The sequence below is a fragment of the Copidosoma floridanum genome, unplaced genomic scaffold (genome assembly GCF_036245765.1).
Source record: "Copidosoma floridanum isolate Cflo_tuat_1 unplaced genomic scaffold, Cflo_Japanese_pri ptg000013l, whole genome shotgun sequence".
NCBI classification, from domain to species: domain Eukaryota; kingdom Metazoa; phylum Arthropoda; class Insecta; order Hymenoptera; family Encyrtidae; genus Copidosoma; species Copidosoma floridanum.
The window spans coordinates 31,006,398-31,020,712 of record NW_028321890.1 but is presented as its reverse complement, the minus strand read 5'-3'; the positions used below and the strand labels follow the sequence as shown (position 1 = coordinate 31,020,712).

The 14,315-nt window shown below is 32.6% G+C and overlaps 1 protein-coding gene and 2 pseudogenes across 3 annotated transcripts; all 3 read left to right on the top strand.

Moving 5' to 3' along the window:
• The first annotated feature begins 810 nt into the window (after positions 1-810).
• On the top strand, positions 811-3,168 carry LOC111642889 (AP-1 complex subunit mu-1-like). The gene is made up of 2 exons (XM_023389540.2): positions 811-921; positions 1,325-3,168. Exon 2 carries the CDS (start codon positions 1,343-1,345, stop codon positions 2,609-2,611), a length of 1,269 nt encoding a protein of 422 aa, XP_023245308.2. The 5' UTR covers positions 811-921; positions 1,325-1,342; the 3' UTR covers positions 2,612-3,168.
• A 4,294-nt stretch (positions 3,169-7,462) lies between these two features.
• On the top strand, positions 7,463-9,409 carry LOC106646291 (AP-1 complex subunit mu-1 pseudogene; annotated as a pseudogene). 2 transcript variants are annotated; one of them, XR_016292958.1, is made up of 2 exons: positions 7,463-7,503; positions 7,828-9,409. The product of XR_016292958.1 is annotated as an AP-1 complex subunit mu-1 pseudogene, transcript variant X2 (transcript). The 2 variants fall into 2 exon arrangements; XR_016292957.1 differs by having other exon boundaries at positions 7,479-7,623.
• Positions 9,410-10,995: 1,586 nt separating this feature from the next.
• Positions 10,996-12,261, top strand: LOC111642888 (AP-1 complex subunit mu-1 pseudogene; annotated as a pseudogene).
• The last annotated feature ends 2,054 nt before the right edge of the window (positions 12,262-14,315 follow it).

Here is a 14,315-nt window from a genome sequence, read left to right as displayed (position 1 = left end):
CAAAAGTCTTAGGAAGTCTAAAAATAGTGTTAAAACATACAATATCCTCACTTAGAGTTTACCACACTACCGCTGCCCATCAATGTGTATAACTCGTGTATAATTAAACGCAAAAGCATCCATTCCAAACTCAATTAAAATGAGCACTTGCCATTTAAAACTGAGAAGAAAAAAAAAATTCAAAAGCAATTACTTTACGCGAACTTGGCTAAAATTTAAACGTGCACGTTGAACGAGAAATTTTAGCTTCAAGTGCGCCAAGCGCTTAACATTTTGTTTTCAAAAACGAAAATATCTTTTTTTTTCGTCCTTTCCCGTTTAAAAGATTTGTAAAAATACTCGCGAAAGGGTATACACGGGCTCAGATATCGGATAAAAAGCCAGATTACAAAAAACAGAATACAAATCGACGCTGGAGGGGAGCGCCCTCGTCTATTTGATTTTAATTGCACGACTTGCAGTCAAAAACAAAAAAAAAAAAAAACAAAAAAAAAACCAGCAGTGCTTATCAAAAAAGGCATCAAGAAGACCACGAGTAAAAGAGTGCACGTAGCGGTAGTACATTCGAGTCGAATTACAGCTACACGGAAGACCGACTTTTCCTCTCTCGAGCCTCCTCCCACGCAAAGAGAAGAGAAGAAAAGGAGTCGAGAGAGGAGCAAGTATAAATTGAGTAAAGGAGAGGAGAATTCGAAAGTCGGCCGCGAACGCGCGCGCCCCCGCGGGTCGATAAGTCTCGAGGGTCGACGCGTGCGCAGTAGGTTCGCGAGAGACACCACCCCGCGGTGTACTTCAGAGTGTCGGCTGCTGTCGTCGTAATCGCACCTGTTTACTGGTGGCAGTGGCTAAATCTGGCAGGCTTTGCCTCGCTTCTCTCCCTTTTTAGATTGAGTTGTCTTTTTCCTTACACCTGCCGAAAAAGTGAGTATATACTTATACTTGCAAAAAATATATCGTGCGACAAGTCTATTATATACTGCAGTGTGTTTGGTTCCTGATTTGCGTGTTGCCTGCTGTCTACTGGCGGTTCTCGTATATAAAGCGTCGTATACGTATATATATATGTATATATATATTTTCAAAGCTTATCATCGATAAGTATCAATACTCTATTTTAACTCCAATACTCTTTTAACGTTTATGACCTGCTAGTGTCGCGTTTGTTGATTCATAAAACAAACGCGACAGTTTTTCCAAACCTAAATGTTGACTTGTGTTTTAATTTGCAAAACACTCCTAACCTGCTATATTAGACTTGTCATCGCAGTACACAGCTCGGTTTGTTTGTTTCTTAACTTCGCATACGTGTACTTTTTGATTCAAGGTAATACAAGCAGCCAAGATGTCGATTTCGGCAATTTTTATTCTGGATATGAAGGGAAAGGTCTTGATTTCAAAGAACTATCGTGGAGACATTGAGGCTGGTGTTATTGAAAAATTTATGCCACTTTTTATGGAGAGAGAAGAGGAAGGCAATCTCACGCCTATTATACAAACCACCGAATGTACTTACGCCTACAAAAAACACCAAAATCTGTACATAGTCTCCATAACCAAGAAAAATGCTAATATATCACTAGTGTTTGCATTTTTTGTTAAATTGGTTGAAGTTATGCAAGAATATTTCAAGGAACTCGAAGAAGAGAGCATAAGGGACAATTTTGTTGTGATTTATGAACTTTTAGATGAACTGATCGACTTTGGTTATCCACAAACTACAGACAGTAAAATATTACAAGAGTACATTACGCAGGAAGGCCATAAATTGGAAATTCAGCCTAGGATTCCAATGGCAGTTACAAACGCTGTCTCATGGAGATCGGAAGGAATAAAGTATAGAAAGAATGAAGTGTTTTTAGATGTCATTGAATCCGTTGACTTGCTGGCGAATGCCAATGGTAATGTGCTCAGGTCAGAGATTGGTGGAGCAATTAAAATGAGGGTTTACTTATCTGGAATGCCCGAATTGCGTTTAGGATTAAACGACAAAGTTTTATTTGAATCCACTGGTCGTGGAAAGTCGAAATCCGTTGAATTGGAGGATGTCAAGTTCCATCAGTGTGTAAGGCTGTCAAGATTTGAAAATGACAGAACAATTTCGTTCATTCCACCAGATGGAGAGTTTGAGTTGATGTCGTACCGTTTGAATACTCACGTGAAGCCTTTAATTTGGATCGAGTCTGTGATAGAAAGACATGCACACAGCAGAGTTGAGTACATGATAAAGGCAAGGTCGCAATTCAAACGGCGTTCAACAGCTAACAATGTTGAGATTGTTATACCAGTGCCAATGGATGCAGATTCCCCAAAATTCAAGACAACCATTGGAAGTGTGAAATATTTCCCAGAGGAAAATGTCATCATATGGTCAATTAAATCATTCCCTGGAGGGAAGGAGTACCTGATGAGAGCACACTTTGGTTTGCCATCTGTTATTGGTGAAGATGTTGAAGGCAAGCCTCCAATAAAAGTGAAATTTGAAATCCCATATTTTACTACATCTGGAATTCAAGTAAGGTACTTAAAGATTATAGAAAAAAGTGGATACCAAGCTTTGCCTTGGGTAAGATACATCACACAGAATGGTGACTATCAGTTGAGAACAAATTGATATTTAAAGTAAAAGAAATTAAGTTCCCCAATTTAATGTTATCTTATACTTTAGAAAATATTCTAGTGAATGTAAAAATTATTTATAAAACAATTTTTTTATTATAAGTATACAATTATTGTAGTGATTTTTGAAAATAACAGTATGAATAAGTGATGAAATTTTAATTTGTTATAAGTTTTTAGTGCTCATTTCTAATATCTATTGATTGGCATTCATTGATTGAAATTGTACAAAATCTTTTAAAATAAAATTTTTACCACTTTAATTATTACTGTTGCCGATTGATTGGTGAGTGAAATGGTGAATGAAATAATAAGATCAAATCAAGTAAAGTAAACCAGTGTATGCCAGACTCGATTCTTTATACTGTACATATAAACAAACAAAAAAATTATAATTTGTGCAAAACTCGACTGTGGAGGGCTCTTATGACAAGTCTTGCTGATCGAAGTATTACATGTAAAAAAATTTTTTTTTGCACTCAGTGAATATTGTTACATATACTCGGCACAGCTATAGTGTTAAAACTTAGAATATGTAAAATAAAAAGGAATAAATTTTCAACTAAACCTCTACATACGCATTTAATTTTCTATTACCTCTTCGGTCCACACTTTATCCTGAATATTTTTTTTTCACATTAAAATTCAGGCAATAAAAAAAACAAAAAAAAAACCAAGAAGTGTACCTACATAAATATAATATGAGTGATCGTATTTTCATTCCATTCTTACCTAAATCCCAAGTACCCAGGGAGTGCATGTGATCCCTTATTCTATGCAACGATAAGAGTAATTCTCTCCTTCAACATTTGTCTTGTGGAACGAGCATCGCGCTAATAGAAAGTAAATTTGTACCTGACCCGCAGGAGACTGTATGTGTATATATCAGAAGTGTGGGGAGAGATGAGGAATAGAAATCCAACTCGACTGCTTTTCCCTGGTTGGTGAAAATTATCCCATACTCTTTTTCTACTTAATTACGAGTCTATATCTCTGTCGATCGACCAGTGCAACCATGATCTCTTTTTTCGACTGTTTGCCTTGCACTCGTGGAAATCCACTCGTTGACTTGAAAATGGAATGAGTTTATTGGAATCTGGGGCAATTTTTTTGCTATAATGCTATAGGCAAGAAGAGAGAGAGAGAGGAACTGTATATCTCTATTGCCCTCACCATTATCTCTTTTACGGGTCAAGTTAGCGAACATAGTACGAATTATGCAAAAAAAAAAGACATTTTTGCAATACAGAAACGGATTACAGTTTTTTCTATGGCACACCTATGCATGTGCATAATCACTTTTTTTTTACTGAGTGTGGACATGACAAAAGAATTGTTCTTACTCGTGATTTAAATCTTGTCATAATTTTTCAAGCTTTTTTCGTGTATTTTAAATTAGTCCTGGTAATTTTTTTTTTTTTTTTTAATTTAATTTCTTGGTACTGAGATTTTTTAGATTCTCTGACTTATTACTCAAAAAAGTGCTCAGTCATTTATTTCCTAAACCTCGTTATTCTTCAGTGACACATTCGTAGTCTTAAACATTAAAAATTTTGCCAACTAGCGAATTTATTATTGTCAAACTCCACGGTTTGTAGAAGAAATCATCTTGGGATAATTTTCTTTTTGAATTAGGTTGAAAAATTTCACAAACCTTTCATTACCCTGAAATTTTAGAAAAATTAAAAAAATTTTCCAAGATGTTTTGATAAAACTTATGAAATTCCTTCAGATATTAAGTAGTTGATCAAACTTTCAAGGAGGTTCCGCGGTAATTTTTTTATTTTTATTCCATAATCGTTCAATATGTGTTTATACAAGTGTGAATAAAAGTATGCGCCGTCTTGATAAGATTCGTTATACATATTATAAGCACAAGATTAATTAATTTTGGTTGCAATTGTGAAAAAAAAAATTTTTTTAATTACAAAAAATTGTATTAAAAAAAAAGTTGTACATGGTTTATTGAACTAAATTCAAGAAAGAATTCGAAAATGAATTTTTCTGGTCTTAGATGCGATTAAATTGTATATATAATTTTATTTTGTTATCATTAGAAAAAAGGAACTATTGAACAAAAAAAAAAAAAAAAAAACGTATTCATACTGTGAACATCTTCGTGTTAGTTAAACATGCATAAGAAAAACATAATTGCATGAGGGTATAGAGTTTTTGCTAGTAATACAAATAACTGATAAAGACAAAAGATATATACATTACGTTTATGACTTTGTTTACTAGCCATTATTTGAATATATTTCTAGGCTTTATTGTAGACGTTCTTTAAAGTCTAAAAAGGTTTTAGTACATAAATACTCCTACTATATTGTATGCTTTATGTACAATATATTCATTTATTATGATTTTTTTTTTTTACTTAGCTTACAGTATTTTATTGTATTACAATATTGAAAATTTATGATGTCTGATTTTTTTTTTCATTATTAATTTTCATTAAAAAATTATTAATGCAAAAAAACTAATAAAAAATTAACATTAGGAATAGAAACATTGACCATGCTTTAAATTATGTAAAAGTGTACTGTTCTACAAGTTATAATTTTTATAAGAATATATACTATAATTTTTATAAGATGTAAGAATAATAAGATTTCAAAAGTTCCAGCTTTTAAAACTTTTTAAAAAATATAATGCTTATAATATATAGATTCACTTTACTAGAAACCTTTTTTTTCCTTTTCACGTGTAATTTTTGAGCATTATTGGATATTATTTCATTCATATGGATATTTGAAAAGGTTTATTGGCATATAATGGTGAAGTAACTCTATACGTATACTGACAAACGAAGAATTGTGAAAGTTTTTGGTGTTAAGAATTATTGTTAAAATTATTTTCAAATATTTTAATTATTGATTAATTGAAATATTATGTACTACACTGGTACCTTTCATAATATTTTGATTAATTAATAATTAAAATATTAAAAAATAAGCCAATAAAATACTGTAAGCTAAGTAAAAAAAAAAATCATAATAAATGAAAAAGACGGAACTCTTCATACAAATTATCTAATTTCAGTAGGAAGAAATAGGGAAGAGAAATATGATGTAACAAAGCTAAATACAGTCAACCACTGTAAATAATTTTCAAAATACAAATTTTTCTTCAAATATAGCTAGTTTTAACTTCCTCAAATACAGGGTGTAATAAAAAATATTTTAAGTATAATAAACAAACAGCTGGTTGGCTTTAATTTATGAAATAATATTTTTTAATGTGTTTATTAATTTTTTTTAGAAATACAAGTAAAATACTATTTACCCAAGTACTCCGGTCTGTTTTTGTGACTAATTTCGATTGAACTAGGTAGTAGCTTCCGAGCTATTGACGAGCTAAAACTGATTTTGTAGATCTGATCATAATTGTACTCAACCGGTACACTAGTCAAAAGAGTGTCTATATCAGTGTTCTTTTTCCGTTTTATTCATTATTTACACTACATACGACGTTGTGTCATAAAAAGTTTGATACTTGGTAATAATTAATTTATATGTATATTTCTTACAAGAAAAAAATAACCATAATTGAAGTCATTTTTCAAAAGTATACTTTTAACTGACATAACCGTATTAAAATTATTAAAATTTCTTATACCATCATATGACGAATGTGGGTTCTAATTACACAATAACTTTTAGATTTTTTTGTTGTTAAAGCATGCTACTGAAAACTGCTTTACTTGCTCCACTATTACATAGATAATCATACTCCGATAAGTATATTTCAATAGTTTTATTTAGAATCGCTTGGAGTCGCTCAAAGAAGCTCTAAGTGGCTAACAAAAAAAAATCATTAACAGAAGAAATTTTTAAGTAATTTAGTAAAAACGCGTTGTACTATAGTCCGTGATTTGATTTGCTTTCTTCGTTCGTGATAAATTTAAAAAAAGGTATGCAATCCCTGCCTACCTATTATATTAAGCGATCATTAACTTATAAAATAACACCATTCGATCTCTTCTCACTTATTAATTGGGTATATTAAAATTCATAAACTTACACGACTTCAGCTTTCGATTTTTAGGTTAAAGTTTTCTTTCATTTCAAGTAATAAAAATTTGTATAGTTATGAAAGAAGTTAAATTTTTATAAAGTCTTCAAAAATTGTATAACGATAAGAATTCTGTCGTAGAAAAAGCTGTATAAAGTATAGTAAGTCTGCTTGACCATATTTTTTCATAACATACTCCCACTAAGTTAATACATGCTCGATGAACTAAGCATATCAAGTACTGAGAAAATGTAAAATAAAAGTTTTTGGGAATTTCTATCAAGTTTACAAAGTACTAAGAATTTCAATCTTAAACTAATCATTTTAAACCACATTTTGCTTGGCTTCCATGGCTGTATCTAATTTATCACCTCAATGGTGCCTTAAAATGGTATTTTCTAATACATAAAATATCGTTAATCCATAAAGCATTGTTAGTATTAAAAAATTAGTAATTTTATACTTTTTGAAGCATTAGTTAAACTTATAAATGCTGTCTTGGGACTTTGTAATTTTTACTGAAATTCGTATGGTTTTAAAGTAAAGATAAAAAATTGTTTTTTAAAACCTCTGTAATAATATTTATATCTTTCTTGCCTTTACTACATTTATCACTAGAGTCTCGGTTAACAACATGGCGATAGCTGATGATATTATATTGATATATAGTATATTCGAACAGAGTTAGTTTAGAAACTTTAAGCCAAAGTATGTGATTTACAATTGAATTTCTGGTGAAAACACAGCCAAGAAAATGTATGCCTATCAGAGTGATTTGTCAACATACAATCGATAACTGCGAGAAACATTAAGACTACACGATGCATTATAAGTCACATTGTAAAACGCTCCGACAGATATACAGTGCCTCGAGTATGTATGCATAGTACAAAAGAAATATTAGTATAAGACGCACTTACGTATTAGAGAAAGCTTATTTATTTAACCAAAATTTACCAAAATAGTTAATAAGAGCTTTGTATGAAGTATTGCGTAAGTAGTTTTGACTAAATTTTATAGAGTACCTCATTTTTTCTTGTGCTTCTGTAGTGTATTCACTTCATCAACATTCTCATAAATGTATGCGCATAACTTTTTAAGAAAACGATGCCTCTTTAATTACCGTTAACAGCGATTGGTTTTTATAATTGTCGTTTACTTGTTTAAATATTGATTTATTAATTTTTCTATTTTAAGGTATTGAAAAGCGGCCAAAATGTCGATTTCAGCATTTTTTATTTTGGACATAAGAGGTCAAGTCCTCATCAAAAAGGATTATCGTGGAGACGTTAATATAAATGTTATTGAAAACTTCGTGCTACTTACTATGAAAAGAGAGGAAGAAAACGATTTTTCTCCTGTTATTCGGACTACGGAATGTACCTACGCTTATAAAAAACACAAAAACGTGTACTTTGTTGCTGTTACAAAAAAGAATGCAAATATAACGATGACGTTTGTATTTCTCATGAAATTAATTGAAGTTATGCAAGAATACTTCAATGAACTCGAAGAAGAGAGTATTAAAGACAATTTCGTCATGGTTTATGAACTTTTGGATGAAATGCTTGACTTTGGTTATCCCCAAGTAACAGACACCAACATATTACAAGAGTACATTACGCAAAAAGGCCATAAACTGGAAATTCAGCCTAGGATTCCAATGGCAGTTACAAATGCTGTCTCATGGAGATCGGAAGGAATAAAGTATTCAAGTAATGAAGTGTTTTTAGATGTCATTGAATCCATTAATTTGCTTGCAAATGCCAATGGTAATGTGCTCAGGTCGATGGTTCACGGGTCCATTAAAATGAGAGTTTACCTATCTGGAATGCCCGAATTGCGCTTAGGATTGAACGACAAAATTCTTTTTGAATCGATGGGTCGTAGAAAGTCTAGATCCATAGAAATGGAAGATGTCAAGTTCCATCAGTGTGTTAAGCTTTCAAAATTTCAAAATGACAGAACAATATCATTTATCCCACCAGACGGAGAGTTCGAGTTGATGTCGTATCGCATGGATTCTTCTGAAAAGCCATTGATTTGGATCGAATCTGTGATCGAGAGACATTCTCACAGAATTGAATATACGATAATGGCAATATCACACTTTAAAAGGCGCTCAACAGCACATCATGTCGAAGTTGTTATACCAGTTCCAAGTGACGTGGATTCCCCAAAATTCAAGACAACCATAGGAAGTGTAAAATATTGTCCGGAAGAAAATGCCATGAAATGGTCAATCAGATCATTTCCTGGAGGGAAGGAGTACCTGATGAGAGCACGCTTTGGGTTGCCATCTGTTATTGGTGAAGATGTTGAAGGCAAGCCTCCAATAAAAGTGAAATTTGAAATCCCATATTTTACTACGACAGGAATTCAAGTAAGGTACTTAAAGATTATAGAAAAAAGTGGATACCAAGCTTTGCCTTGGGTAAGATACATCACACAGAATGGTGACTATCAGTTGAGAACAAACTAATTCTCAGATGAAATAAAAATATATATTTTCTATTTTTTATCTGTGGCGCACGTAAGGATTTTTATTACCATATAAACTGATGTAATAATATTAATTTGATTTAGCAAAATGTCAGTTCACATGTGCTCGTATGTACATTATTTGTTGTGATGTATAATTTGTAGTTAAAAAGAACATTGTTTTCAAGATTGAAGAACAGACTTGCATCGTAAAATTAGAAATTTTAGTTCAAGAAATTTCGGGTGCAGTTTTTATTTCAAACTACATAGCATTTTAATGAAATACACGTGTCGTCTTAGATTTCGCAGAGTTTTAAATGTTTTGTTTATAAAATTTAAAAATTTTAATGATACTTTCAGTAAAGAGACTTTATATTTGATGCTTTTACACAGTAAAATTCGTAAGTTCTTGTGCCAGTAGTATATTATGTATATATATACACATATGTATGTATTACTTTAGTGCAGATATATTTTAATGCGTAATATTGTTTTTCGATAAAATACAACTTATCAAAAAAAATAAAAGAAAAAAGTTTGAGATGTACTAAATATTGTAATTTTTAGTATGTAAATACATGTTATAAAATTCTAAATGAAGTTTGAATCACGATATTAAATTAATTAATGTTTTTCTTCATTTTCATATAACTTGAAATCAAATTAAAAACCTTCAATGAGAAAAATAATGTAGAAATCAATTATAAAGTTTTAGTTTACATGAAATAAAATGTCATAAGATATTTGCATTAATTTAAATTGTACATGTACTATTTGGAATAAAATTTTTTCAATTTTAATAACTACTACTGACTAATTACGAATAAAATATATAGTTAGTTATATTTCATCTACCACTCCTCGCTTTTATTATAACGTAAAAATAAGATTCTAACTCAACTTACGGATTTCAAAATTTGTTTACTACCTTACATTCTTGCCGAAAATTTGTTAAAATTGTATTGAATGTTAAATGAATTAAACAATAAAATTTCTTCATCGCTTTAAACGAGTTTCTTCCACTCAACAACTGTATGCAATCAGTCTATATTTATGTAAGTGAATTGCTCTAAATTTTATAAACTGCCACTAAAAAGCATCTTAGCTATTTTACACTGGTCATTTTAGCTCATTCTCATGGGAAGAAACTTCCATTTCTTGGCTAAGAGAAATTGTCGATTCATTGATAAAGGCAGAAAACATACTATCCTCTTTAAGAATGAATGTTTGTAGCTCAAAATATTTTATACTTTACAGTTGAAAAATTGTTTAAAAAATGTCAAAAAAAAAGCGAAAAAATTAGAAATGTACTTGGTATATTGTTCTTATATTATTGCAAATGATACACATAAAATCCTGCATTAGGACAGTTTCATCTTATTTAACTTTGAGAGCCTCTCGTTTGCACCTCTTTTTACATGCCATTCGCATGCTACTATATTTATCTTTTCCTCTCTTCCATATGTATTGTTGTAGCAAAAAGAGATAGAGATGACAGCAACACCGCCTCTTATCCATCACTTACTTTGACGAAGCTCTTACAAAAAAGAGGGAGATAAATAGAGAAGGACGATATGATACCTCTGCCTCTCTCAATCTAGATGGAATAAATTTTTCTAATGTAAATTTTTGTCGTAACTGCATTCCGTAGTAGTTCATTTAATTGCCAGAGAGGCGCGGACGCTCCAATAGATTTTTGTCTCGTAATACACTTAAAATAAATAGTGAAAGATGTTCAATTTGAGAAATCATTTTGTTAAACGTCTATTTGGTAAGTATTTTTTGTTTTTGAATCATACAAGATTTATCACTAAAAAAAATCTGCTTTGTTCGTATCAAAATTGACAAGTATATTTTTGTTCAAGGTAAAGATAAAGGCTCAAAATGTCACTTTCAGCCATTGTTTTGTACAACGTTAGAGGCCAAGTCTTGCTTAAAAAGGATTATCGAGGGGACATCGATAATGATCTCATTGAAAAGTTCTTGGCACTGATCGAAGAAAAGGAAGAAAAAGGTGAATTTTGTCCTATCGTTTACACAGCTAAATGCTCTTACGCTTACTTACAACACCAAAATATATACGTGGTTTCGATATCAAAGAAAAATGTAAATATAACAATGACGTTAAAATTTCTCGTCACATTAGTTGAAGTTATGCGAAAATACTTCAATGAACTCGAAGAAGAGAGTATTAAAGACAATTTCGTCATGGTTTATGAACTTTTGGATGAAATGCTTGACTTTGGTTATCCCCAAGTAACAGACACCAACATATTACAAGAGTACATTACGCAAAAAGGCCATAAACTGGAAATTCAGCCTAGGATTCCAATGGCAGTTACAAACGCTGTCTCATGGAGATCGGAAGGAATAAAGTATTCAAGTAATGAATTGTTTTTAGATGTCATTGAATCCATTAATTTGCTTGCAAATGCCAATGGTAATGTGCTCAGGTCGATGGTTCACGGGACCATTAAAATGAAAGTTTTTCTCTCTGGAATGCCAGAATTGCGCTTAGGATTAAACGACAAAATTCTGTTTGAATGTATTGGTCATGAGAAGTCGACATCCATAGAATTGGAGGATGTCAAGTTCCATCAGTGTGTTAAGCTTTCAAAATTTGAAAATGACAGAACAATATCATTTATTCCACCAGACGGCGAGTTTGAGTTGATGTCGTACCGGTTGAATAAAACAAAATTTCCAATCTTGGTTGAGTCTGTGATTGAGAGACATGCACATAGTAGAGTAGAGTACATAATAAAGGCATCATCTCAATGTAAGTTTAATGTAAGAGCTAAAAATGTGAAGATTGTTGTACCAGTTCCAAGTGATGCAGATTCACCAGTATTCAAGACAACCACGGGAAGGGTCGAATATCGCCCAGAGGAAAATGTTATGTTGTGGTACATCAAAGAGTTTCCTGGAAAAAAAGAGTACGTCATGAGAGCCCACTTTAGTTTGCCATCTGTTACAGGCGAAAATGTTGTGGATAAGCCTCCCATCAACGTCAAGTTTGAAATACCAAACTTTACTGCATCAGATATCCATGTAAGGTACTTGAAGGTTATGGAAAAGAGCGGATACAAAGCTAAACTTTGGTTGAGATACATCTCAAAGAATGGCGACTATCAGTTTAGAACAAATTGATTTACAAACTGAGAAAATTTTATTCTTCATGATACATTCGACATTTTATCAAGAAAATGACTTAGTTGAATGTACCGCTTATTATATAATGTAGGCATTTATCTATTGATTATAAATCATTAATAAGTAGTCATTAGTACTTATATATGTATGTACCTAGATATATTGTAAAGTATGTATATTGTTACTAAATGATATAGAAAAATGGCAACGTAAAGAATGAATAAAATATTTGTGTGACAATCGTTTTTCTGATCGAAATGATAATACCCTTTGTTAGAGTCTAACAATACAGTATTGTATAACCATTCTTATGAAAATTTTTTTTACTATTTTTGTTGATGTGGAGCCGAATAAATAAGTTAAAAAGAAATCTCTATCGAAAAAATTTTTTCTTCACGGCTCAAAAAAAGAAATTAGTGAATACAGCAGCCATTCGCTTTCACCCCTCCTATTCTTTTATAGCTTCTTTTTCGACAAGATACAGCGCCTGCTCCTATGTATACATACATTCACCTGATCATGACTCATGACACGCGTATACCCATTTTCTAGAGACAATGCAAAGAATTAAGTGTCTTCAACTAATCCTATCATTTGTGTTCCTCCTACTCTTTACGTTCTTTCTTTTACGACTGTACTCGAGTTAGTGTCGTTAGTGGCCATTATCTTGAAGTAGGCGTTGAACAAAACACACACATATAATATTATATCGAAGCTCGAATCCAAGAAAATTGCTAGGGGCATTGTGGACATTTTAATATGAGAATATTGTGTGAGGGGATATTTATTCGACTACAATTGTATTTATCAACACGTAGCTAATATACGATTAAAAAAAAATTATATGCGTTGCTTAACTTCGAAAAAACATGCGATACTTATAATCTGCATCGTGATGTAATCGATATTTTTTGTATTTGTAGAAAGTATTTTTATGCTAAATATTTGGCAATACACGTTCAATGTTAGAATTATGTGAACTAATTTAAGGTCCCATGGTGCATCATTAGGAAAGTTACGTTATGAAACACCGATTTTGGGCACTTTCCGAGGGTGCCATTGGTCATTTTTGCAGCGAACTTCGCAAATAGTATTTTCCTCACTTTCTCTTTTCTGACGAATCCCACGGGGTTTTCCGCAGGTCTGGCTCAGTGTAGCGCTTTGAGCTCGTCATCAAGGCGCGTCACACAAATCAGAGGAAATAATGCCACACCCGGAAGAGGTGGAAATCGATACGCATCGAGCCTGACCTATAGCCCATATATACAGTGGGTAATACGGATAGAAGCGTGGCTTGACAAATGAGCTTGGGTGTGAAATTCAGTCGCCTCTACTCTACACGTATTCATACCTATACGTGTAAATAATAGCCGTTCGTATAGGTGCATTGAAAACAGACTGCACGAAGGAGTCGAGAGGACGCCTCGTTGTCGCTTTTGTCATTTGATCGCCATCGGCCTTTAAAGTATACAGTTTCAGCCTTTAAGGGGTCTGGACAACGTTTTGCCATGTAATTTTATGCGTAAGTATAGCTCTTTTGGTACGTGATCAAATTGTAAGAGGGACAAGTTGAAATCAGAGGCGACATGGAAATGGTAAATGGTAAAAATGGGAAAAAGAAAGAACAAGCTAAATGAGGAAAAACGTCGAGGCCAAAAGTGGACTTTCGAGTGTAGTGTAACTGTTTGGGCGATGAAACAAAATACGATGGTTAATTTCATTAACTGAGAACATTATTCATCCGATTATCGGAGTAGTCGATTGATTCTGTTTCATAAACTCGGTGAATAATGACCGGCACGAGAAAATCCAAAACATTCCAACGCAAGCGCATATGTATGCCAGCGAGAAAGGTTAGCTTTGAGGTTCTCTTTATGCGACGAGGTGTGTATAGGAGACACCCATGCGCATAACCAATTGAATAATCTCAGGGGTGAGTAGGTCCGCCGCCTGAGTTGGACAGCTACACGGGGATGTTTTACGCTCGCGATCAATCACTCGCACACCACTCGCGGGATGATCGAAATTTCGCACCGCCTCCCTCCCTCCCT